General features: G+C 31.9%; 3 protein-coding genes across 4 annotated transcripts; 2 read left to right on the top strand and 1 right to left on the bottom strand.

Moving 5' to 3' along the window:
• Window positions 1-15,663: 15,663 nt before the first annotated feature.
• On the bottom strand, window positions 15,664-19,363 carry LOC145105443 (uncharacterized). The gene is made up of 5 exons (XM_079042545.1): window positions 19,018-19,363; window positions 18,403-18,463; window positions 18,198-18,284; window positions 17,410-18,029; window positions 15,664-17,330 (listed from the first exon to the last, which is right to left on the bottom strand). Exons 1-5 carry the CDS (start codon window positions 19,361-19,363, stop codon window positions 15,664-15,666), a joined length of 2,781 nt encoding a protein of 926 aa, XP_078898671.1.
• A 1,596-nt stretch (window positions 19,364-20,959) lies between these two features.
• On the top strand, window positions 20,960-26,537 carry LOC145107849 (uncharacterized). Of its 2 annotated transcripts, none has more exons than XM_079044804.1 (16): window positions 20,960-21,070; window positions 21,936-22,232; window positions 22,334-22,462; window positions 22,825-23,032; window positions 23,129-23,275; window positions 23,370-23,444; window positions 23,589-23,660; window positions 24,037-24,108; window positions 24,216-24,287; window positions 24,402-24,425; window positions 24,518-24,589; window positions 24,880-24,951; window positions 25,577-25,720; window positions 25,803-25,874; window positions 25,968-26,114; window positions 26,222-26,537. In XM_079044804.1, the coding sequence occupies exons 2-16, from the start codon at window positions 22,047-22,049 to the stop codon at window positions 26,404-26,406; spliced, it is 1,677 nt and encodes a 558-aa protein (XP_078900930.1). In that variant the 5' UTR covers window positions 20,960-21,070; window positions 21,936-22,046; the 3' UTR covers window positions 26,407-26,537. The 2 variants fall into 2 exon arrangements, with proteins under 2 accessions (XP_078900930.1, XP_078900929.1); XM_079044803.1 differs by having other exon boundaries at window positions 24,354-24,425.
• A 666-nt stretch (window positions 26,538-27,203) lies between these two features.
• Window positions 27,204-27,575, top strand: LOC145105442 (uncharacterized). Its single transcript, XM_079042544.1, has one exon. It carries the CDS (start codon window positions 27,204-27,206, stop codon window positions 27,573-27,575), a length of 372 nt encoding a protein of 123 aa, XP_078898670.1.
• Window positions 27,576-27,791: the final 216 nt, after the last annotated feature.

Genomic DNA, 27,791 nt, shown 5'->3' with positions numbered 1-27,791 from the left:
CTAATTGGGCTTTGGAGTCGTATTTGCAATAATAGTTATTAGACTTATCCAAATGGGAGACTGTTGGATTAGTGTCTAAGCCCATAACTATAATTGGTTTGTACTTGACCCGATACAAGCATGGTCCTTTTGGGTTGTAACACTCTGGAACAATTTGATAGGATGCATACTTGAGAAAGAGGTTATTGCGACTTATTAATATATTATAATTATATAATATATTAATTGAGAAATCATATTATTTAATTAGTATTGATCAAGAATTGATTTGGAATTAATTTAGTGATCAAAAGAGACTAATTAAACTAACGGGGACTGATTAAGTCAATTAGTAATATTTATAGTTTGGACCAATGATCCATATTGATTAGGATGGAATAATTCTATGTGTGAGTCCATGAATAGTTAGTCCATAAGGCCCATCATATGGATTATTGGATTGCTTAAAGGCTTAAGTAAATGGACTAGGGTTTACAAGTTAAACCTTAGGAAGCCCACACTATAAAAGTAACCATTCTAAGCCAAAATCGTGTACCTATGTGTTCTAAGAGAATCATAAACGATTTTGAGTCTCCAACCTCTCTCTCAAAGTCCTCCTCTTGTTCTTGGTTTGTTATAATTCCATTTGAGGCATCACACTTGAGGTGCTAGGCTCTTGAAAGACCAATTCCTACTAGCTACAATAAAGAGGTAATCTTCTAACTTACTTTTATGATTTATATGTTAAATTGTATGCTAGTTGTAGGATTTATGCTTTGGAAATTTTATTGCATGTATAACTAGATAAAACTTATATCCAAGGCATTTATGGTTGTATGTGCAGCATAGGAGTGTTATAGTACTCAAAACCCAACACAAACAGGGGCAGAACACAAGCAACAGAAGTAAAGGGGCCGAAACAACGACAAATTCAGAAATTTTTGGAAAACTATCAATAATAAATATTATGTAACACCCATTTTCTAGAATAGAATGGTTAAGGGTTCAGAAGGATTAAAGGTAAGGTTTTTGGGAAAAACCTTGTGTCACGATGTGATAAATTGGGTGTCACGTCGTGAAGAGCAAATTGAATGTTCTTATGTTCGGAATGGTTGTCAAGACATGACAACTTGAGTGTCACGACGTGACAGAAGCTGTAGCCTAAGCCCACAAAGTTTTAGGGTTATTTAAATATTTAAAGGCCTTAACTCATGTCCTAGGGTATCTGCTCAACCTCCATCCCTTCTAAAAGAACCCTAACCTCTATTGATGAATCTTTGAGCTTTTGGGTGGTGTTTTGGTGACTTGAATAAGAAGGGACCATCCTTGGTGCTTAGATCCAGCTTGGAAGCCTCATTTTCATCCTTTAACAACTTTTCTAAACCTTTGTGAGGATTCAAGCTTAAAGCTTTATGATTCCTTGTTGCTAGATCTAGACTTTTATGCATTATTCTCCATGCTTAGGCTAGTTAGAGTGTTGGGATTCCATAAAGTTGGAAAATTTATGGGTCCTTAGAGTCCCTTGGTGGTTTAATGTGCTAGATCTGAAGATTTGTGGGGTTTTAAACTCTTGCATAAGGTTTTGACCTATTTTTCTCAATTTGTGACATAATTTAAGCTCAAGACTTGCATTGGGCATGTATGAATTTAAACAACGATTTTTTATGGATTATTAGGTGTAAGGAAGCCTTCGGGAGGAGATGAGTGTATGGTTGAATGGAATAAGGGCTTAATCCATTCAACTGCCCATGAGCCACTTCTCACGACATGAAGAGGTGCATGTTACATCGTGACGATTGAAGACCTCGCGACTATTTTGTCTTTAGCTGGCCACGACATGACCAAGAGCTTGTCACGTCGTGAAGAGTCATTGATCTGTTGACTGTTGACTTTTTGACCAGTTTGACTTTGGGTCAAACTTGAAGGAATTGGGTTTTTGTTTAAGGTTCTACCGTGTTTTGGTGTTAGTCGGTTTGCAGGAGCAATCAATGTAGAGGTTAAGTGTGTCATTGTATTTATTGGGTCTCGATTCAAGTGAGTTTCCTCAATATACTATGTGTTACAGTATATGTCCTTGTATGTTAGGATATATGAGTAACAGTATGTGGTTAGAGTACCAATTGGCGAGTTATCGTCTAGTAGAGTGCCCTAGGGTCTGTATGTAGTTACGTAGTATAACCTAAAAACTCTTAATCTAGGCTTTCTTGTCTGTTCCTTGTTTGGTTGTGGCTCTAGAGTAAGATCATATATCCATGTGTCTATCTCACCTTTTGTTACATATAACTATGCATTCCTTGGAGATGTACTAGTGGTGGTGTAATGTGCTGGGAGAGGCCTAGTACACAGTAGTAAACTGTTCGACATGTAGAATCATGTAGATTATTGTATGTGATTATGTGTTTACTTGATTGCTTGTTTGATTATATATGTCGACAAATCGTGGTGGGTTAGGTTGAGGCAGTTCTGATTCGTGTTGTAGGCCAATATACCAGATGCGAGCCGACTATAAGCCGTATGCACATGAGAGGAACCATTCGTGGGCTGGAGACTCAGGCGAGCAGTTAGGTTGAAGCGGTAGGCCAACATACCCGGGGTAATAAAGTATTTTTTACTGTGGGCTTGAGGGCAATCCAGTCTTCGTGATTGAGGGTCCGCTGTGTAGACATTGTATGTGTACTGTGGTGTGTGGTATTTTGGGGAAACTAACTAAGCTTTGCTTACAATTGTGGATTAAATGTTTTTCAGTTACCGTTGGTGATCGTGAGAAGACGAAGGCATAACTATACACACACATCAACAACAAAGGATATTCAACATTATCTATCTCACCGTGATTTATAAACAACTGTAATTTGAACAAATATGTTTTCTTAATTTGGATTCTATAATGAATCATGAAGACGTTTTTTTTTTTTTCTTGTGAATCATCTTACTTATGAATCATTTAGTGATTCGTTTTGTTTTTTCACTAAAATAATATGTAGAAAAAAAAACTTCTTACCTTCCTGCCAAAATTTTCCTTCTCATTTGATTAGTTGTTTAATAAAGACCTTTATTAAGTATTCAATGTTTTTATTTAATTATAATGTAGATTTTTGTTTTCAAATTCATATTAGTATATTTGTTAGTTGTTAAATGATTTTGATTAGAGTTTGAAATTTTTTTGCATCGGATATATATATATATATATATATATATATATATATATATATATATATATATATATATATATATATATATGAATTTGAAAACAAAAATCTACATTATAATTAAATAAAAACAATGAATACTTAATAAAGGTCTTTATTAAACAACTAATCAAATGAAACTTAAAAAAATCACTCGAGTAAAAAATTTACAAACTACAATACCATCATAGATAATGAAGAAACAATCAAACCAACAATGCGACTGAAGTATAAGAGAAACCAAATAATTAATTAAAATAAATATACGACAATACTAATAATTAAGGAAACAAATAAAATATATCAATGTAGTTGGAAAACACATTCTAGAACAATACTAAAAATTAAAAAACAAATAACATATATCAATGTAGTTGGAAAACACATTCTAGAAGCTATCGTCCAAATACAATGGACAAAACAAATGAAATAAAAAAAAGTAACCAATTAAAAATAAAGAAAAGGATAGCCTAATAAAAACATATGAACATAAAAAGTAATTTGATTTGAGGTCAGATTTCAGAAGGCACTACCGTATTCGTTAGGTTTTTTTTGGAATAGTGCCGAAACTGCTGAATGCCACATCAGCAAAATAGGGGAAGAAACTCGGCAAAAGAAGAGAGGGAGAAGAGGAGGGCTGGTCTGCCGAGTGAGGAAGAAGGAATGAGGAAGAAGGGAGGTAGAAGGAAGAAGCTCGGCACATTTCTACCGAGTTGTCGAACCGAGCTCGGCATGCCAAGGGGTCGGCTGCCGAGGTCGCCGAGGGTATTGCCGAACCCACTCCGTCCAGCCTTATAACCCTTAAACACAAGTACAAAAATAGAAGCAAACAAAGATTGTGAGTGGTGGCCTGATTCCGGCGAAGCGCAAGTGCACAAATGGTAGGTTAGATCCGCCTAGGCGAAAAACAGAGTGAGAGAACAGAACCGACTTCGATTATCTTTTCTTCTACTATTTGTTTAATTATATACTACATTTTTTTAGGATCTAAACTTTTCTTATATTTTTTTCCAAATTCTTTAGGCCGGTAGGAGTATTTATCCACAAATAATAAACTAGTTTATCTATAAGGAAAACCCCCCGTGAAGTCTTTGGTTAATGATCGGATGGAAACTATAGGTGGCAGCAGCCTTCTAATTGGAAGATGATGGTAAGCAAGCAGGCACCCAAGCTGCTCATTGTCGTATACGTTAAAAATAGTCAACTCCATAGGGGAAATAAGCAGGGAGAGAAACAGCTCATCGACGTGGACCAAAGCATAAATCTCTTACATATAGGTAATGATATATATATATATATAACCAAGATCATATAATAATTTTTTTTTTGATAGGAAGGTAAGAAAATTTTTATATACATATTTTTTTTCGCAAGCCAACAAAATGAATCATTAGATGATTCACAAAAAAATTCCTAAAAAAACATATTCATGATTCATTTTTAAGTGTGTGTGTGTGTGTGTGTATATATATATATATATATATATATATATATATATATATATATATATATAGAGAGAGAGAGAGAGAGAGTTAGGTTATAATGTAAATGACATTTATTTTGTGGTTGTAAGGTCAATTCTGGACCAATTGACGAAAATAATGATTGACTGTGATATGAGGGTCTATACCATTACAATGGAATAACATATATGATATAATCACCAAAAATTCATTATAAGGGTATTCTAGTCATTTACACGATAGTTGAAAAAAGAAAATATTAGATTTTAAGGGATAATTACTTATCTAGATTTTAAAATTTTGATTTTTTTTAATTAATTTATCTTCAATTCTAATGTTTTTTTTAATTATATACGATTTTATTCTGTCAGAATGACATTCTGCTAGAATGATATTCTATTAGAATGTCAACTACAAACTAAAAAGTTTTTTGAATCTTTAAAATTTGAGAGTTTTTCTAGTAAGAACGAATAGCATACCATTCTCCAATCATTATACATGAATGAGATTAATAACATATCATCTTAATGGTAAATATGTTAATATAAAAGCAATTCCTACATAATCTATAAATATTTTTATGATAATGAACTTAAAATACAATTAGAAATAGAAATACATCAAGAATAATAAAAGTCATTGTGACAACTAGAAAATTTTGGGTCAAATAAAATCTAAAAGATTGTGTATAAGTGTATCCACAATGTAACATTGTTACAATAAAACTTGAAAGCCAAAAAGGGCATTGGTTGTATAAGTTAATATATGTATAAACTTTGAAAACAAAAAGGGACATTAGTTGTACAAGTACATGTGTATATATATATATATATATATATATATATATATATATATATATATATATATATATATATATTGCAAACCATATACGTAATTAACCTTTGAAAAGTCAACAAGCTAGAATGAGACCACTTCCTCTAAGTGTTTTCGGCCTAGGACCCAACACATGGGATTTCGGTCATGCTTAGACCGAAATAACATGTGATTTCGGTTTGCTTTAGGACCCAAATCACATGTGATTTCGGTTGGAGCATGGGCCGAAATCACATGTGTTTTGGGTGTTTTCTTGTGAGTTTTTCTATGGGATTTCGGTGGGAAAAGCAAATAAAGAAGTTGGCTTCTTGACTTGATGTTCATTAGTTTCCCATGCAATATTATACCCAACAGTATCCCAAGTATTATCCAGCAGTTAACCAAGCAAGCATCACATCATTTTCCTTCCTTATCTTTAGACGAAACCACTTCCAGAACCCTCACCCATTTCATTTCTCTAAAGATTGCTTCATTCACTCGCTAGAAAAATCAAGTCCAAGCTTCCAAGTTCAAAAATCTCCAAGTTTATCCTTAGAGTTTTAGTAAGATCTTCTTATTAATCTAGTGTATTCATACACTTTCATGTTAGTTTCATCATATTTACACATAATATTATGTGTTAAAACTCTTAGGATAATATTCTTTCCAAGGAAGTTCCTCCACCATATTCAAGTGTTTAGCCTTGGAAATCTTCACACCATCTTCTCAAACAACCCACAAATCCACTTAAGGTGAGTTCATACCCCCACATTTTTGAAATTTTCATGTTTTAGGGGGGGGGGGGATACAAGTCAAAATTGTTTATCACACAAATGCTTGGATGTTTCATCTTTATGTTAAAGTATAAGTCATTGTTTGCATAACATGTGATTATTACTAGCCTTGTACAAATATTTGTGGTATATTAGTTTTCAAATGCAAAACTAACAAAACAAAACATGATCTATGTTATAAAAATCATGATAGAAATTATGATTTGCAAAACTATAAGGTTTTTGGAAACTTTTTACCAAAAATATAGTTTTCTAACAAAAAGGGGTACATTCTAACTATTTCACTATTTTGTGGGTTACAACCCAAATTATGAAGTTTGATCTTACATTTAAAACTAAACAAGATGATCACTATGTATTTATATAAATGATTATATAAATGTTCTAGACAAACAAACATGATAAACTATAATTGGTATAGTTTGGGAGTCACAAAACTACACTATCATTTCAGAAGAGACAAATAATTATTTAAAGGTATAATTATTTCATTTACAAGAAAAATGAGTTTTCAGTTCACGTAAATCGATTGATATTGGTTGTGAGACATTTGGCTTCATCGTACCAACCAGAATACACATACTAAGACCTGCATTATAACCAGAGTCTATTGTATGGAGAGTGTGACACTTGTGTATAGATCTATACGGGATTGACAACCCCGCACCTAAATTGTTAGCTACAGTTAGACCGATAGGTCTAGGGTGACAAATGTCGTAACAGTTCCGACGTCCGAAGCGCGTCGTTCAGGCAACTAGTCGCATTAGTATGGTTATAATAACTCTCATAAAGTATCGACAAAACATTTGATTTACGGGTCAACATATCTTCAAATGGTTTTATTTAGATACAACTACATTATACAACTTTCCAGTACAATACAAATTACATTTCTGGAAACATGCATTCAAATGATTTTATATTCGAATAAAACTGCATATTACTATTTTAAGTATGAAAAATATTTGTACATTTCGGTCTTGGAACGTTTAAGACTACAAATCATTTATAAAGAAAATATTGGATTTTCCGGAAGTATACACTATCATTTTACATCAAAACAGTTGCAAATCCTTCTCATACAAAACACTTATAAACTCACCAACTTAATTGTTGATACTTTTCAAAATCACTTGTATTTTCAGGGAACCAGTAAACAGGTAACCACAAGAGTTTTTGGTGGATGGGACGCTATCGCATCTCATTATTTATTTTTGGTCATACACATTTTATATCATGTAACCATGTTTTTGAGTACAATGTAAACCTATTAAATATTCAATGCAATGGTTGTGATGCTTTGATTGCTATTATTCAATTGTTATGATACTGTACATGAAAGTCATCCGCCCCAAACGTTTCCGTCGAAGGGGTTTAGGGCTATGACAGTCCTAAAAAAACATATTATTGGCATTCTTTTGTGAATTCCCCTCTCCTTCTTTGGTTCATTTCCAGCATATGTGTAATCAAGCACAAAACCAAGGCTTCATTTTTGAAATAATGCTCTGTCATTCTTGAGATCTTTTGCAAAAAATATCTTCGTTCTTGAAAGAATTCTTATTCTCTTTCTTGGTTCGTTCCTAGGTGTCTTTTGTATGTTTGAACCTAAGCCACTTCAAAATACAATAACATTATATGAGAATGGCATTCTCTTAGAATGATCCAGATAATCGACTCGATTCCAACCATTCTTACGAGAATAACATTAAGCGAGAATGACATTATGCAAGAATACCATTCTCTAAGAATTATGAGAATCTTTCTTGACCTTCAAAAACATCAAGCAATCCAAATTAGGGTATTAATACAAGAATGATTAGGTCACATATAAAAAAAACAATGCATAAAGAAAATTCTAATCATATTTTGAATCTTCAAGAATAATTAACAAGGAGAAATATTTTTTGTGAGAATGAACCCTTGATAACATATTCTTTAAGAATAAGAAACAACTTCTAATTGAAATCCAACAATAAAACTGTAAGCAATAATAACAATGAACATTTAATAAAAGACTTTTGTTCTTAATTCCTAATTGTTACTAGTTTATTTTACCAAATACAAATCGGGCATCCTTTCTTCTTATAATTAAATGTAATTGCAAAGTAAAAAATGAAAAAAAAAAATGTCACTACAAAATATCAACAAAAAATGGATGATTTCTCATGATTATTCGAGAATAGGCCATCGTTTCTAATATAGAACACAATTAAATGCAATGCTTTTTTAATCTTGGAACAGTTTACAAATTCGTGAAAAAAAAGGTAATATTAAATAATAACAATTATCTGCCTATTAACATATAATTCCGTTTTGGAACCTCTTCTACTACTAAGGATATACCCAGTAAAATTCCAACACATGTAAAACTTTACTTTATTGGTTTGTTGACAGTCTAAGAAAAAAATACAAATTGCACAAAAGCATAATGAAGATACCTGATCAAAAACGAAAAAATGTAATCTGCAAAATATTCACGAGATTGTGATATTGCAATCCGGGGTGATCAGTGGATGATTGTTCTCACCTCGCCGATGATGATAATGGGTAGGGTTTTCGCTGATAGATGAAGGAAGGATGATGATGGACGACTATAATGGGAGTCGGTGGATGGTTTTGTAGGGTTAAGAAACTAATTTTCCTGATATAATGGTTATTAAAATTTTAATTGTTTACCATAATTAGTCATAGCTAAGATTACTAATATACCCTTATTGATTTATTTAATAATTTAAATTTTTGTTAAATTTTGATTGGTTTATACGTCCACACAATAGATGTTCATCCACATATGAACCTAACTCGTTCTCTCTCTCTCTCTCTCTCTCTCTCTCTCTCTCTCTATATATATATATATATATATATATATATATATATATATATATATATATAAAAAATTGGCTTAAAAACAGGGGACCATTAGCCATTGCTCTTCTAGCCCCTTAAGGGTTCCGTCTTTGAGCATAGGTTCGTTCGATTTGTCAAAGACACTTTACATTGGAAAAATAAAAGCCTATATTTGAAGATTAGTTTAGAATCCAAACAACTTAAGCACATATTATGAAATTATGATATTGCATATGAATGCCAATGATGTCACAAGAAAAATGAAACTTTCAAGGTTAATATTTTAAATTCAACAAAAAATAGAAAGAAAAAAAAATTAATATGACAGTGAGAACGAGGTGACAAATCACTTGGGAGAGGGTTTGACTTCATCCACCTTAATAAAGAGTTTTTAATAAATCATTTTTACTAATTTTTTGAAACTTTTTATGACTTTTTAAAATAAAAATATCATCTTCTGTTTTTTCCTTTATATGTTATCATTGTCAAATACTAAAAAAATATTTATAAGTTATACCATTTTATAGCTTATACCATGCTAAAATTTTGATTTTGGTATCACATAAAACTAGATTATAACCCGCGTTAAACGCGGGGGAACGTATTAAAAAAATAACCAAAACATTTATATATATTGCATAATAATTATAAAAGAAAGTTTATGGCTATTGTTATTATTGAAAGGTGAAGAATAAACACTTTAATCGATAAATAAGTATAAACGTTGCAGGACCTCTTTGAGGACAACGTTTTTTGTTTTATTAGTTGAACGACCTTCCTCATCACATATGAGTACCTTCAAACCTTTTTTGCTTGTTACACGAGAAACAGCTACATATAACTGACCATGTGTGAAGACAAGTCTACGTAAGTATAATCCAACATTTGATAATGACTGTCCTTGACTTTTGTTAATGGTCATAGTGAAACAAACTGCTATTGGGAATTGCCTACGTTGAAAAAGGAATGGAATTTTTTTATCGGATGGGGTCAACTTCATGCGAGGTATGTAAGTAGTCTCGTTGAAAAATTAATGATCGGATGGAAACTATAGGTGGCAGCAGCCTTCTAATTGGAAGATGATGGTAAGCAAGCAGGCACCCAAGCTGCTCATTGTCGTATACGTTAAAAATAGTCAACTCCATAGGGGAAATAAGCAGGGAGAGAACAGCTCATCGACGTGGACCAAAGCATAAATCTCTTACATATAGGTAATGATATATATATATATATATATATATATATATATATATATATATATATATATATATATATAACCAAGATCATATAATAATTTTTTTTTGATAGGAAGGTAAGAAAATTTTTATATACATATTTTTTTTCGCAAGCCAACAAAATGAATCATTAGATGATTCACAAAAAAATTCCTAAAAAAACATATTCATGATTCATTTTTAAGTGTGTGTGTGTGTGTGTGTATATATATATATATATATATATATATATAGAGAGAGAGAGAGAGAGTTAGGTTATAATGTAAATGACATTTATTTTGTGGTTGTAAGGTCAATTCTGGACCAATTGACGAAAATAATGATTGACTGTGATATGAGGGTCTATACCATTACAATGGAATAACATATATGATATAATCACCAAAAATTCATTATAAGGGTATTCTAGTCATTTACACGATAGTTGAAAAAAGAAAATATTAGATTTTAAGGGATAATTACTTATCTAGATTTTAAAATTTTGATTTTTTTTAATTAATTTATCTTCAATTCTAATGTTTTTTTTAATTATATACGATTTTATTCTGTCAGAATGACATTCTGCTAGAATGATATTCTATTAGAATGTCAACTACAAACTAAAAAGTTTTTTGAATCTTTAAAATTTGAGAGTTTTTCTAGTAAGAACGAATAGCATACCATTCTCCAATCATTATACATGAATGAGATTAATAACATATCATCTTAATGGTAAATATGTTAATATAAAAGCAATTCCTACATAATCTATAAATATTTTTATGATAATGAACTTAAAATACAATTAGAAATAGAAATACATCAAGAATAATAAAAGTCATTGTGACAACTAGAAAATTTTGGGTCAAATAAAATCTAAAAGATTGTGTATAAGTGTATCCACAATGTAACATTGTTACAATAAAACTTGAAAGCCAAAAAGGGCATTGGTTGTATAAGTTAATATATGTATAAACTTTGAAAACAAAAAGGGACATTAGTTGTACAAGTACATGTGTATATATATATATATATATATATATATATATATATATATATATATATATATATATATATATATATTGCAAACCATATACGTAATTAACCTTTGAAAAGTCAACAAGCTAGAATGAGACCACTTCCTCTAAGTGTTTTCGGCCTAGGACCCAACACATGGGATTTCGGTCATGCTTAGACCGAAATAACATGTGATTTCGGTTTGCTTTAGGACCCAAATCACATGTGATTTCGGTTGGAGCATGGGCCGAAATCACATGTGTTTTGGGTGTTTTCTTGTGAGTTTTTCTATGGGATTTCGGTGGGAAAAGCAAATAAAGAAGTTGGCTTCTTGACTTGATGTTCATTAGTTTCCCATGCAATATTATACCCAACAGTATCCCAAGTATTATCCAGCAGTTAACCAAGCAAGCATCACATCATTTTCCTTCCTTATCTTTAGACGAAACCACTTCCAGAACCCTCACCCATTTCATTTCTCTAAAGATTGCTTCATTCACTCGCTAGAAAAATCAAGTCCAAGCTTCCAAGTTCAAAAATCTCCAAGTTTATCCTTAGAGTTTTAGTAAGATCTTCTTATTAATCTAGTGTATTCATACACTTTCATGTTAGTTTCATCATATTTACACATAATATTATGTGTTAAAACTCTTAGGATAATATTCTTTCCAAGGAAGTTCCTCCACCATATTCAAGTGTTTAGCCTTGGAAATCTTCACACCATCTTCTCAAACAACCCACAAATCCACTTAAGGTGAGTTCATACCCCCACATTTTTGAGATTTTCATGTTTTAGGGGGGGGGGGGGGGATACAAGTCAAAATTGTTTATCACACAAATGCTTGGATGTTTCATCTTTATGTTAAAGTATAAGTCATTGTTTGCATAACATGTGATTATTACTAGCCTTGTACAAATATTTGTGGTATATTAGTTTTCAAATGCAAAACTAACAAAACAAAACATGATCTATGTTATAAAAATCATGATAGAAATTATGATTTGCAAAACTATAAGGTTTTTGGAAACTTTTTACCAAAAATATAGTTTTCTAACAAAAAGGGGTACATTCTAACTATTTCACTATTTTGTGGGTTACAACCCAAATTATGAAGTTTGATCTTACATTTAAAACTAAACAAGATGATCACTATGTATTTATATAAATGATTATATAAATGTTCTAGACAAACAAACATGATAAACTATAATTGGTATAGTTTGGGAGTCACAAAACTACACTATCATTTCAGAAGAGACAAATAATTATTTAAAGGTATAATTATTTCATTTACAAGAAAAATGAGTTTTCAGTTCACGTAAATCGATTGATATTGGTTGTGAGACATTTGGCTTCATCGTACCCACCAGAATACACATACTAAGACCTGCATTATAACCAGAGTCTATTGTATGGAGAGCGTGACATTTGTGTATAGATCTATACGGGATTGACAACCCCGCACCTAAATTGTTAGCTACAGTTAGACCGATAGGTATAGGGTGACAAATGTCGTAACAGTTCCGACGTCTGAAGCGTGTCGTTCAGGCAACTAGTCGCATTAGTATGGTTATAATAACTCACATAAAGTATCGACAAAACATTTGATTTACGGGTCAACATATCTTCAAATGGTTTTATTTAAATACAACTACATTATACAACTTTCCAGTACAATACAAATTACATTTCTGTAAACATGCATTCAAATGATTTTATATTCGAATAAAACTGCATATTACTATTTTAAGTATGAAAAATATTTGTACATTTCGGTCTTGGAACGTTTAAGACTACAAATCATTTACAAAGAAAATATTGGATTTTCTGGAAGTATACACTATCATTTTACATCAAAACAGTTGCAAATCCTTCTCATACAAAACACTTATAAACTCACCAACTTAATTGTTGATACTTTTCAAAATCACTTGTATTTTCAGGGAACCAGTAAACAGGTAACCACAAGAGTTTTTGGTGGATGGGACGCTATCGCATCTCATTATTTATTTTTGGTCATACACATTTGATATCATGTAACCATGTTTTTGAGTACAATGTAAACCTATTAAATATTCAATGCAATGGTTGTGATGCTTTGATTGCTATTATTCAAATGTTATGATACTGTACATGAAAGTCATCCGCCCCAGACGTTTCCGCCGAAGGGGTTTAGGGCTATGACAGTCCTAAAAAAACATATTATTGGCATTCTTTTGTGAATTCCCCTCTCCTTCTTTGGTTCATTTCCAACATATGTGTAATCAAGCACAAAACCAAGGCTTCATTTTTTGAAATAATGCTCTGTCATTCTTGAGATCTTTTGCAAAAAATATCTTCGTTCTTGAAAGAATTCTTATTCTCTTTCTTGGTTCGTTCCTAGGTGTCTTCTGTATGTTTGAACCTAAGCCACTTCAAAATACAATAACATTATATGAGAATGGCATTCTCTTAGAATGATCCAGATAATCGACTCGATTCCAACCATTCTTACGAGAATAACATTAAGCGAGAATGACATTATGCAAGAATACCATTCTCTAAGAATTATGAGAATCTTTCTTGACCTTCAAAAACATCAAGCAATCCAAATTAGGGTATTAATACAAGAATGATTAGGTCACATATAAAAAAAACAATGCATAAAGAAAATTCTAATCATATTTTGAATCTTCAAGAATAATTAACAAGGAGAAATATTTTTTGTGAGAATGAACCCTTGATAACATATTCTTTAAGAATAAGAAACAACTTCTAATTGAAATCCAACAATAAAACTGTAAGCAATAATAACAATGAACATTTAATAAAAGACTTTTGTTCTTAATTCCTAATTGTTACTAGTTTATTTTACCAAATACAAATCGGGCATCCTTTCTTCTTATAATTAAATGTAATTGCAAAGTAAAAATGAAAAAAAAATGTCACTACAAAATATCAACAAAAAATGGATGATTTCTCATGATTATTCGAGAATAGGCCATCGTTTCTAATATAGAACACAGTTAAATGCAATGCTTTTTTAATCTTGGAACAATTTACAAATTCGTGAAAAAAAGGTAATATTAAATAATAACAATTATCTGCCTATTAACATGTAATTCCGTTTTGGAACCTCTTCTACTACTAAGGATATACCCAGTAAAATTCCAACACATGTAAAACTTTACTTTATTGGTTTGTTGACAGTCTAAGAAAAAATACAAATTGCACAAAAGCATAATGAAGATACCTGATCAAAAACGAAAAAATGTAATCTGCAAAATATTCAGGAGATTGTGATATTGCAATCCGGGGTGATCAGTGGATGATTGTTCTCACCTCGCCGATGATGATAATGGGTAGGGTTTTCGCTGATAGATGAAGGAAGGATGACGATGGACGACTATAATGGGAGTCGGTGGATGGTTTTGTAGGGTTAAGAAACTAATTTTCCTGATATAATGGTTATTAAAATTTTAATTGTTTACCATAATTAGTCATAGCTAAGATTACTAATATACCCTTATTGATTTATTTAATAATTTAAATTTTTGTTAAATTTTGATTGGTTTATACGTCCACACAATAGATGTTCATCCACATATGAACCTAACTCGTTCTCTCTCTCTCTCTCTCTCTCTCTCTCTATATATATATATATATATATATATATATATATATATATATATATATATATATATATATATATATATAATAGGCTTAAAAACAGGGGACCATTAGCCATTGCTCTTCTAGCCCCTTAAGGGTTCCGTCTTTGAGCATAGGTTCGTTCGATTTGTCAAAGACACTTTACATTGGAAAAATAAAAGCCTATATTTGAAGATTAGTTTAGAATCCAAACAACTTAAGCACATATTATGAAATTATGATATTGCATATGAATGCCAATGATGTCACAAGAAAAATGAAACTTTCAAGGTTAATATTTTAAATTCAACAAAAAATAGAAAGAAAAAAAAATTAATATGACAGTGAGAACGAGGTGACAAATCACTTGGGAGAGGGTTTGACTTCATCCACCTTAATAAAGAGTTTTTAATAAATCATTTTTACTAATTTTTTGAAACTTTTTATGACTTTTTAAAATAAAAATATCATCTTCTGTTTTTTCCTTTATATGTTATCATTGTCAAATACTAAAAAAATATTTATAAGTTATACCATTTTATAGCTTATACCATGCTAAAATTTTGATTTTGGTATCACATAAAACTAGATTATAACCCGCGTTAAACGCGGGGGAACGTATTAAAAAAATAACCAAAACATTTATATATATTGCATAATAATTATAAAAGAAAGTTTATGGCTATTGTTATTATTGAAAGGTGAAGAATAAACACTTTAATCGATAAATAAGTATAAACGTTGCAGGACCTCTTTGAGGACAACGTTTTTTGTTTTATTAGTTGAACGACCTTCCTCATCACATATGAGTACCTTCAAACCTTTTTTGCTTGTTACACGAGAAACAGCTACATATAACTGACCATGTGTGAAGACAAGTCTACGTAAGTATAATCCAACATTTGATAATGACTGTCCTTGACTTTTGTTAATGGTCATAGTGAAACAAACTGCTATTGGGAATTGCCTACGTTGAAAACGGAATGGAATTATTTTATCGGATGGGGTCAACTTCATGCGAGGTATGTAAGTAGTCTCGTTGAAAAATCTACCAGATATGATTCGTGCTTCAATGACGTGTCTTCCAAGCCTTACGATTTGTAATTTAGTACCATTGCATAGTCCTCTGGTTTGGTCAATATTACGAAGCAACATGACCGGAACACCTTTTTTTAGTATAAGTTTATGGTTGGGAATTCCAGAGGCCTTAAAAGCGTTCAACACATCCGAAGAGTATACCGATTCCTCAAAAGAATCTTCTGCCTCGGTCTCACATAAGGAATCTGAACTCATATATGTTTTCCCTTCATCTTTCATCAATTCTAACATGTAGTTGTTGATAGCATCAACTTCTTCATTAGTAGGGACCAAAATAGATTTATCTTGAAAATACGATGGATCATCAAGATGGTTTTGAAAAGATGAATAAATGCAGGATACAATTGAATGACTATGGTCACCCGTAGAGGAAACGATCACATCTTCTGAAAATTCAACCTCAACTTCACCATCATTAGGACCACCGATAGTACCTTCACCAATTTTAAGAATCCAATCAGCAAATGATTTTGTCTCTTCGAAATCATTGTTTGGACAACCGAAATGAAGCCTCATGTTTACAGTCAAACGTAAAACTGTACATTCACGCCATAATCTTGATGAATGAAATGATGCCTGCACAATATCTAAACGATTTCCTTTTTGTATTACTGGTAGAATTTGTCGAAAGTCACCTCCAAATACAATGGTCTTGCCTCCAAATGGTTTATCATTGTTCTTTGGAAGGATAATATCTCTAAGTGTCCTATCAACTGCTTCGAAACAATGACGATGCATCATTGGGGCTTCGTCCCAAATTATAAGGCTTGCTTTGTTCAACAGGGCAACTACATCGTTACCTGGCGTAATAGAACAAATCGAATTCTCATTCACGTTAATTGGTATATGAAATCTTGAATGCGATGTCCTACCACCAGAAAGCAAGAGTGCTGCAATTCCGCTTGAAGCAACATTAATAACTACTTCACCTTTAGATCTAATAGCAGCAGACAATGTCTTCCAAACAAATGTTTTTCCTGTTCCTCCGTAACCATAGAGGAAAAAGACACCACCTTTTTTGTTGTTAAATGCATTCATAATTATATCATAAACATTTTTTTGCTCGACATTTAATTTTGAATGCAGTTGTTGATGTTCAGATTCAAGACTGGACAGATCATAATTAAGCTCATCTTGAATTAACATATTGCAAGAATCTTGAATATATTTGTGATCAGGTAATGGCATATTGGGTATTTGCTTAAGACTCAGTCCACAGCTCAATAAAGATTTCTCAATGTACGACAACGTTAGGTGGTAAATTGCTTCCGGTTTTAGCTTCAAACCTGAAAACAATAAAAAGTAATGAAATAATTTATTTATAATATCAATTAAAGTGGGAACGTTTTTTTTGTGTGAATGTACCTTTCACGCCTATTTCTTGTTCACGAACGTGAACAACATCATCAGAAAGATAATTATATGTCTCTTTAAAAACATGATGAGGTCGGGATAGACTATCTGATGTAATCAACATAACGAATAGAGACCTGCAGAAAGAAGCGGTTGCCCAATGATGTGTTTCTTGTATAGAAGATATGTACTCTCTATCATCGTCTAATAGACCAAGAGCGTAGCAAACATCTTTGTAAGAGTCATAAACGGTCCCATTAACCGTTCTAATATCTTCATAACAAGTAGGACCCTTTACTTTGTTGAGCAAAATGCGCAAGTAATAAACATCACCAGACTTGGGAGACACATGATTAATTCTTCCAAGTGACTTTGTCTTTGTTTTTCTTCTTGTCCATACTTTATCTGATTTATTCCAAACATATTGAGTTGGAAATTCAACATAGGATAACTCCCTTGCCTTTTCGTCGTAGCTATTACATTCCATCCAGGCCAAAATTTGAGAAGCAACAATAGTTGGTTTAGAAACAACATTAGTAACACGTTGGGATGGTTTGAACACAACATGTTGTTTGTCTTGTAGGTGAAACGACAATCTTTCAACATGTGGTGTTCTATAATGAATGTCATACCTAAAAAGTCTCCAACATGCCTCACAAGCATAAATATAACGACAATTGTAATACTCAACAATTTCGTCACGATCGTTATTTTATTTATGTTGTTTTTTGTTATTTTTGGCGTCATAAAAAGACGCGGTGATCCTGTCTGGACCTTTGTTAATATACTTAAAAATGTACTTTATCGATCCAAGCTGATTACACCACTCAAGATTCATATGGGCTTGATATTGCTTTAAAAGTGTCTTATTATATGGAACAACATATCTGAAAAAAGAAACAAAATGTCATAAAGAAAATTAAGATCATTTAACATATCTTTCCTATAAAATATAACATTTATAAGGAAATAAATGTTTATATAAATTTTTTTTAATTTTTATACCTATTGTCCAAAGAAACTCCATTTTTCACGACATTGTTTCCGTTGTCGCGTCTTCGGTAAACTGGATAACCATCATCATCAATATATGTTTCATTTGTAAAGTCTTTTGGATATTATTATTGTAACTTTTTAATGTACTTGCTTTTTATATTAAATTTCGATCATATGTTATCTGAAAATATTATTTTTATTTCATTAAATATGAATCGGTGACTATTTCAATGTTGTTTTACTTTGTCAACCGTGTAGTACACGAGTTATAACCTAGTAAATTAAACCAAACAACCCGAAGCAAACATACATATCATATGGAATCTATAAATTAAGGATCAACATAAACCAAACCGAAAATATAAAAAGAAAAAAAACCAAAAAACCAAAAATTCAGTTACTATAATAAGCAACAATAAAACAAAAATTCAGTTACAACTAAAAAAATAAATAAAAATAGGATACTATAATAAGCAACCAAATCAAAGTATGATGATACAATAGACACTAAATCAAACTATTTAGGTTCAAAATGAAACTAAAAATCATCTACAAAAGGCACTAAATCAAATTATGTTTAGGTTATGTTCATGTAAAGGTCTTCATCCAATTTTCTGTATTTACCTAAGAGGAAGCCACTCTTGTCAACAATCATATAACGACCATACTGCATCCACCAATTTAGTTCTCCTTTATCTGTTTCCTCATTTGCATTTGATGACTTATTGGACTGTCTCAGGATAGGTTGCATTTGGACAATTGCATTGTGATTTGGAAGATCATAGCCTTCACCATTTTTGCACTCTTCACATAACCATCCATGTTTGGGAACTTCATTTGGCATTTTCTTCATACAATAAGTGTGTTCAGCGCCATCCATGCATCTACTACATATAGCAAGTAAATGTTCATGCCCTACATCTCCACATATATCACACACAATGACATCGACAACAACTTCAACATCCATTTCTGAGTAGTTTTAATCTGAAAAAATTTCAAAAATTCTTTATCAAATAAGGTTTATCAAATAAGGTTTATTTTCAGTAGAAAGACCTTGTAGTAATTAGAAAGATAGAACAAAAAAAATTGAATACCATTAATTAACAACCTCAATAAGAAGCATTCGTGAACCAGAAATTCTCAAAGTGATTCCATCATCGTTAACATCCGTCCCTGGTTAAACCAATTGATGAGATGAGAATCCCAATATGACAATATAACCGAACCAATGTTTGCCTCCTGCAACAGGACAACGTCAAAAAGAAATATGAATTTTAGAAAGAGGGAGATAAGGTTATGATAAGGTAGCGAGAACGAAGGAAAATTGTGACCTCACAATAGTTTGTTTCAATGACGATTTGATGTTATCGGGACCAAACTTCTTTATTCGAAAGACGAAGAACTCCCCACCCAGGTGTTTGAGAGTGGGAAGGATCTGATGTAGAAAGCAGATAAGAAGAAGCGTTGTAGGTCCTTATTCTTTAACAGATTTCGTCAAACTCTGCAATCACACACACGGAATTCATTAGTTTCATGAATCAATCGTCTCCATTTGATCAGTAAAGGTACGATTCATCATGCAATACGACATAACTACAAAATCATCTTCTAAATAACTCAAAAGTCGCCAATAAGGCAATAATTAAAATCAAATTTCTATGCACACAAACATGATTCATCAATAACACCCTCTAACTGATCACTAAGGGTACAATTCAGTCCATATAATTTCAAGATTATGTTTGATCTTCAAATCAGTATAGTTAAGATTAGCATATATTACTAACATGTCTAACAGAGATCATTATCCTCGACATAACTAAAAATCGTCATTAATTGAAATCGAGTTTGTGTACGAAAAAAACAGAGGAAGTGTGTGCTTGTGATTCATGCATGCATGCATGACAATACTCAATAAAATAATAAGAAATAAGAATTGAACACTAAAATTGTCCAGTAGAAACAGAAGAAATAAAAGAAAACAACGAATTGAAGGAATTTTCGAAGTAAATAATGAACTCATACAGACCTTTTTGTCTTCCTGAAGATCATCCGGAAGGTGGTGGAAATATTTGGGAGCGCTGATGTTTAGATGATGATCGTATTCCGTATTTGGTGGCTAATTTTTTTAATTGATAAGCTTTGAAGGAGTTATAACACTTAATTCGAATTTAGTATTTCTTGAATAAAAAATGAAGTGTTTTTAAGGATGACAACACCACAAATATTAAAAACGATCTAAGGGTTAAGATCAATCAAAAAAATCCAATAAATAGTTCTAATTGTTGAAGGTGACATCTACCAGTTCTGTTTTAATATATCTCTTAGTCGTTTATAATTTATTATATTATTATATTATTATTTATTTTTATAAACACAAATCCCAAACACATTTTGCATCCGGCACCAAAAATACGTAAGCACAGGAGCGGCCCCACTTGGATTTCACAAAAGAAAGCGAAAGGATAAAAAGCGAACCGAATCCCTTAAAATGGGGCCCACCGTTCCGCCTTCCTCTGTCAGTATAAATAACCAACCTCGGTCCTCCACGTTTCCATCATCCCTCCGCTAATTCACTGACTCGTCAGCACTCCTTTTCTGTGCGATTTTGCTTCCCTTTTCTTTGTTCTCACACCGGAAGCCTCTCAAAGTGATCGTCGAGAGTAATAATCATGTATTCGTTCTTCTTTTGATTCGATTATCTAATCGTTCATTTCGATTTTTGTTAGAATTTATCAGATTTCTAATTACTATACTGCGATTCGCGATTGCATGATTTGTTAAGCATGGTTAGACTTCGGTTCATGTTCTTCCCCTTTTCTATCGATGTATCATATAGCTTCATTTCACATGAAATGAAGTAAATTTGATATTCGTTATTGCCTTACACCTTTTATTCGCTTTAATTTTGAATTTCTTTTTGGCACGAATTGATACCTGTAATTCCTTGATGTTCTTGCTCTGAAAGTCTCGTGATCTTGCTATAGAAGGCCTTTTCACAATTACCGATAGCTCTCAATTGCATGAAGATGATGATGTTGATTATATATCTTGCTGATAGTGTTAGTATGCATTTTTGTGTTGTTTGGTTTTTAGGGTTTTCTTTGCTGTGTTTTGAAGTATTACAACCTGTTTTCTGGTGTTAAGAGTTTGATTTGTGAACCTTGAAAAGATATTGTGTTATGTTACACCAAAAAGGGACTCTTCTAGGGAAGTGATATCTGAAAGGGATAGTTTGGGTTGTAAATATGATGGTTCTTTGCTGTTCAAGCATTAACAACTATGGGATACTATTTTCTGAAAAAAGTCTAATTTTTGGCTATTTTTTTTTTTAAAAAGTAATTAAGGTATTTGGCTAATTATGTAATTCTCTCTATTTTGAATTCAACTGATCAAAACTATTTATCTAAATGATCTCCCTATAAATCATTCACTTTAATTATGATTATCATTGGTTTAAGGAAATTAAGCTCATTTTTGTTCCTGAAAGAGTGATGAAAAGCTGTGTAGACTAAAAACAGTATAACTTTCACTTGCAGATTAACATGAACAGAATTGGTTAAGCTCATAAAGTCTGATCAAATTCCATCAAGTTTTCCATCTGGTTTAGTGGCTTATATTGTTTGTTCAGTTTGAGAGGTTAAATCTCTATGGGGGGAGTTAGTTCCATAAAACAGGTCCAACATACTAATGAAAATGGTGCATACAGTGGAGTTTCTAGAAGGTTTTCCAGAAATGGAAGCTCAAAGTGGTTGGGAGCCTCTTTTTTTGATAATAAAGAGCAAATGGCAATATGTCCACCTCTCATGGAATTGTGCACTCATATAATATGTGAAGTAAGTTATTCCTTTTGAAGAGTTGACATTCATTTCATGTTAGGATACTTTTGTCCCATGCTAATAAAATTGTTTTTTTTTTTTTTTTTTGTTGTGAACAGAAAATTGATCAATATGACACATTCTCTATGCTTCCAAGAGACATTAGTCAGCAGATATTTGATCAATTGGTCTATTCTAAACGCCTTAATGAAACATATCTTGAAGCTTTTCGAGGCTGTGCTCTTGAGGTATCCAGTAACAAGTAGAAGGATATATATATATATATATATATATATATATATATATATTTTATATATATATTTGTATTTTAAATAAACTGTAGATAAAAGGTTGATCTTTAGGTTCACCGATTTACTTTTTTGTTTCTTTTTCCAATTTGATCTTTTTAGATAAACCTGTTTTCAAACATTACATAAAGGAAAACTGTATAGAGTAACCTATTCACTTAAATTGGGTCGTTAAAGTTATCACAAATCAACCTGCTAATTTTGGGTTTGTTTGATTTATGACAACTCTAATTCAACATCTTATTATTATGTTTTTTTTTTTTTTTTTCTAATTCAAAATCTTAAATAAATTTTTTTTGAAGGATATTGAATTAGGAGAATATCCTGGAGTTGATGATAGCTGGATGGAGGTCATATCCTCACAGGGATCATCTTTACTTTCAGCAGATATTTCTAATTCTAATGTTACTGATAATGGTTTATTCCACATTAAAAACTGTGACAACATCCAAGATTTGAACTTTAATTTCTGTGCCCAAATTTCAGACACTGGGCTTGATCACATTAGCGGTATATTCTTCTTCTCTGAGGTTATAATGGTAATTTCACTTTCACACCCTCAAAATCAGATTAGCTATATACAACTTTTCTTGCTTTTTGTTTCAGGTTTTTCTAACTTAACAACTTTGAGTTTCAAAAGAAACAACAACATCACTGCAAATGGAATGAGTGTGCTTTCTAATTTGGTCAACTTGTTAAATTTGGATTTGGAAAGATGTCCATTGATCCATGGTGGTCTTGTTCATCTAAAAGGTATTAATTATAATTTCCTTTTTTAGATTTTAAAAAATGTTTGTTTTTTTTTATTTTTATTTTTCATTTTGATATGTAAAGATGTTATTGGCAGGTTTATCAAAGCTTGAGGTGCTTAACATTAACTGTTGTAATTGCATTACTGATGATGATATGGAACCTATCTCAGGTAACATAGTCTTAATATCAACACAGATTTATATGGAATTGTCATTTGTTCACATTACTAAAACTAATGGAAGCATCAAACTTTTCAGTTAAATCACTTATTGGTTTGTTATGTTTAATGATTCATATCTTTTTATGTTTTTAGAGCTAAAAAACTTGAAAGAGTTGCAAGTTTCTTCCAGCAAGGTGACAGATCATGGGGTCACATTTTTGAAAGGTCAATACCCTTTGATTTACTAATTTACATTTCAATTTTTTTTTACTCACATTTCTTTTCCTCAAATAAAAAATTATTTGGTTATGATTTTTGAGACTTTTTTTTTTTTTTTAACAAGATTGATGTTATTAAATACCCCTGCCCCAAGGAACGAAAATCAATCAAATGGAAGGAATCAGATGACACCAAAAACCATTTTTTTTTTTTTTTAAATTGTTGAATGTATCTAAATTCTGAGACCCTTCATTACATGAATCATCAGATGCATTGTTTTACATGGATTAAATTTTATATCTTGCATCTAAATTCAAGGTTTAATTTTTTTCATTACAAAACCCTAGTGAGTTGACTCAGTTGAATGAGTGCAATATTTCAGGATTATACAAGCTTGCAATGCTGAATATGGAAAGATGCCCTGTTACTGCAGCATGCTTGGATGCACTTTCAGGTCCATACAAAATCAATATTTCCATAATCCATATTATTATTATTATTATTATTATGTTATTTTTCTTAATCACATGATGCCAAATCTTTTCTTATTTTTAATTGCAGATATTGTGACTCTGCTTTATTTGAATTTAAGCAGAAGTAATTTGACCGATAACGGGTGCCATAAATTTTCAAGTAAGTCTTTGTTAGGGTGACACTAAACTAAACTTTTTTTTTTCCTGAATTATGTTAGTTTTTTAGGGCTAAACTCTTTAAGAGTACTCAATTTGGGATTCAATGATATTTCAGATGCTGTTTTGGTACATTTGAAAGGTGCTTCTTGTCCTTTCTTTGTCTTTTATTTTTTATTTATAATAAACATAAATTGATGTATATTAAATTACAAGATTATGCTCATATGCCAGGTTTAAATAATTTAGAGAGCTTGAATCTGGATTCATGTAGAATTCGGGATAATGGATTGGTTAACTTGGCAGGTGATTCTTTTCTTATTTATTTATTTTATTCCCATCTTTTTACTTCTACATTATTTTTTACATGTCATCATATAAGTTCTTGTTCAGAATTCAAACAAACATGAATAATGTGAATACTTGACATGATATAATTCAAGATTTTGTGGCACATAGCATCCCCAATGAAGACTTTTATAAAAGCTTTTTACTATTCTTTAAGCCTTTAATAAAGCTTATTACCATAAAAAAAATCGTCCCACTTAATAATTTGTCTATCAGATGCTGATGCATATATTTGTAAAAAATGACAGGCCTTCATCATTTGAAATGTTTGGAGTTGTCTGATACAGAAGTTGGAAGCAATGGTCTTTTCCATCTTTCAGGTTATACATTTTTCTATAAACTTAAGAATTTGATTTTAAGTAATCAATTCATCTTTTATAAAACTAGTAAAGAGCCCGCGGCTATGCCGCTTTTGGGGTAATATGGGAAAAATCGGCAATTTTTAAAAAATATGTGTTGAAATTGTAAATCACCACAAATAGGGGAGTAAGTCGACAGCCCCTAAAATTAGATGTCAAAAGTGTACAACCAAAAAAATGGACACCGGTGGAGAAAATCCAAAAATGTTGTGACAAAGTTGTCACAATTGGGAAAATATGGTGACAAAATTCTAAAGGAGGTTTTGTGTGTTTTTTATGTCAAAATGTAAAAGTTTTGACGATAAGGACGAAAAGTGTCAAATTCATTAAAGATTTGTGGCAAAAACACCAAAATATAAAACTTTTCACTGCAAGGACTAAAAATGTCAAAGTCGGTAAAGATTTGTGGCAAAATCCTAAACACACAAAAACTTAATCAAAAGGTAAAAATATAAAAGTTTTGACTTTAGGGACGAAAAGTGTAAAATTAACCAAACATTTGTGGCAAAAACCTAAAACCAAAAAAAAATACTATTCATAAGCTCCTTTGGATTTAATATATATATATATATATAATTTGCTGCAGGGTTGATGAATCTCCAAATTTTAAATCTTTCATTCACTGTTATCACGGATGGAGGTTTACCAAATCTTTCCGGATTATCAGCTCTTAGATCACTTAACTTAGATGTTCGCGACATCACAGATGCTGGGCTTTCAACTCTTACAAGTAACAAAAATAAAAATAAAAAACTTTTATATCCCTAAAATTCTAAAAAAAAGGTAAATTCTTATTTGTTGGATGGATGCAGGTTTGACCGGATTGACTCATCTGGATCTCTTTTGTGCTAGAATAACAGATGCAGGAACAAATTCTCTGCGCTGTATGACAACATTTATGAATTTTAGTAAAATAAATAAATAAATAAACAGTCTGTGATGTTGAATGACGGTTATACCCCTGTTTTTTCATCTAGATTTTACAAAACTTCAGTCTTTGGAAATCTGTGGTGGAGGAATAACGGATGCTGGTGTGAGGAATATAAAGGATCTTCGATCTCTGGTGCTTTTGAACCTTTCACAAAATAAACAAATTACAAATGCATCCTTAAAATCCATTACTGGTATTTTTATTATTTATTATATCTCTCCTTAAAAATTAAATGAAAGGGGCTTTATAAAATATTTTAAGATAGAATGTTAGATGAGGGTAAATGTGTAATTGTTGCAGGTCTGACAAAATTGGTTTCTTTAAACTTATCAAGTTCTCAAGTAACAGGAGAAGGATTGCAGCATCTAAAGCCATTGAAAAAGTTGAAATCTCTGAGCTTAGAGTCCACCAACGTGACTCCAAATGATATAAAACAACTCCAGGAATTTGACCTTCCAAATTTGGTAACCTTTCGTCCTGAGTAGTTTTGTAAACAAGATTGACAGATATTTTGGTATGTTGATCTCAGTGTGTTTGGTATGTTGGTGAATAAGAGAATTACTTCTCAGTATTTGTAGTTGTAATTATTGGTTATATATGACTTTTATTTGATTGACCAAGTGATTTATATTTGTTTCTTTAAGTGGATGATTATCAAAATAATTTATGCGTTCATGCCATGTTGAATAATACTAAGCACGTACAATCAACATGTGTGTTAGTAATGTTATATTCTTGAGGTAAAATAAGTATTAAACACAAATCTACACTAATTATGATTAATGATGATTGGATAAGTTGGATAAAATTAATTGCTTAAAGATGATTTGAAAATGTTAATTTCTCGATGTACTAAGGGCTTTGCTAGAGTTGGATGCTCCAAAAAGAAAACTAAAGTAAATCGCAATTTAGGGGTTCCGACACCAAGTTAAAAGTGTATTAGAATGTATGAGAGAATTTGGGTCTCAAATATATGAATTATAAAAGTAATATTTTACATACTCATATTTTAATTTATACAATAAAAATATAAAATAAATAAAGTCACCACATAAAGACCATTTGTCGGTCCACGATCTATAATATATAAGTTTTGGAAATTAATAATCATTGGAGAACATGAGCCAAACTTCAAAGGGCGACACGTGGCCTATAACAGTGCACGCGTCGAACAACCATCAATCTCTAAGCCACCTAGACAACATATGGCAGCACCATGCGACACTTTAAGCTTCTCTTATATGTTTTCCGGCGACAGAACAGATAGGGAGAGAGATCAGAGATGGGAGGAGGAGGAGGAGGAGGAGGAGGAGAAGAAGAAGAAGATTGGAGAAAAATGGCGGATACCCACAAAATGAGTCCAGAGGAAGTGAAGAAAGTAGGGGTGGAGTCATCCAAGAGACCACCTGGCCACAACCCAGGTGGCGTTCTACACCAGCGCCGTAGTTTACCCTTCAGCACCACCACCATGACCATCGTTGGTTTCCTTATGGCTGCCGGAATTGGCTACTCCGTTCTTTATGCCAAGAAAAAACCAGAAGCCACCGCACTGGATGTTGCTAAAGTCACAGCCGGAGTTGCCGATGCCTCCAATACCCACCCACGTGGTGGCACCACCGCCACACCACCGGAGGACACCAGTCCACGCAAATGAAGCCCATGTAATTTCTTGCTTTCTGCAAGTTATGTTTTCTTTTAACAGTCTGAAGTACGCACATACATTTTGTTAAGTGCGCAGTTGGTAGACTCGGACTTATAATTATCAATTGAGAATATGGCTAAAAACATTAACATGTTCTTGGATTTGTTCTATATGTCGATTGTTCTATTTTTGAAAGGCGTCTAGACGATTTGATCATTTGTGTGTGAT

Source organism: Lactuca virosa, chromosome 4 (genome assembly GCF_052849685.1).
Source record: "Lactuca virosa cultivar CGN04683 chromosome 4, Lactuca_virosa_CGN04683_v6, whole genome shotgun sequence".
In the NCBI taxonomy this organism is placed as follows: domain Eukaryota; kingdom Viridiplantae; phylum Streptophyta; class Magnoliopsida; order Asterales; family Asteraceae; genus Lactuca; species Lactuca virosa.
This window is presented reverse-complemented; position numbering and strand designations above follow the sequence as displayed.

Excerpts from the sequence above, each read along its gene's own strand:
- LOC145105443 (XM_079042545.1), bottom strand. The coding sequence starts at position 19,363 with ATGGATGTTGAAGTTGTTGTCGATGTCATTGTGTGTGATATATGTGGA. Across the intron at positions 18,030-18,197 it reads AATCAGCTTGGATCGATAAA|GTATGACATTCATTATAGAA; the intron begins GTACATTTTTAA and ends GAGACTTTTTAG. Across the intron at positions 17,331-17,409 it reads ACAAGAAATAGGCGTGAAAG|GTTTGAAGCTAAAACCGGAA; the intron begins GTACATTCACAC and ends TATTGTTTTCAG.
- LOC145107849 (XM_079044803.1), top strand. The coding sequence starts at position 22,047 with ATGGGGGGAGTTAGTTCCATAAAACAGGTCCAACATACTAATGAAAAT. Across the intron at positions 23,033-23,128 it reads TGGGCTTGATCACATTAGCG|GTTTTTCTAACTTAACAACT; the intron begins GTATATTCTTCT and ends TTTTTGTTTCAG. Across the intron at positions 24,590-24,879 it reads TGGATTGGTTAACTTGGCAG|GCCTTCATCATTTGAAATGT; the intron begins GTGATTCTTTTC and ends AAAAAATGACAG.
- LOC145105442 (XM_079042544.1), top strand. The coding sequence starts at position 27,204 with ATGGGAGGAGGAGGAGGAGGAGGAGGAGGAGAAGAAGAAGAAGATTGG.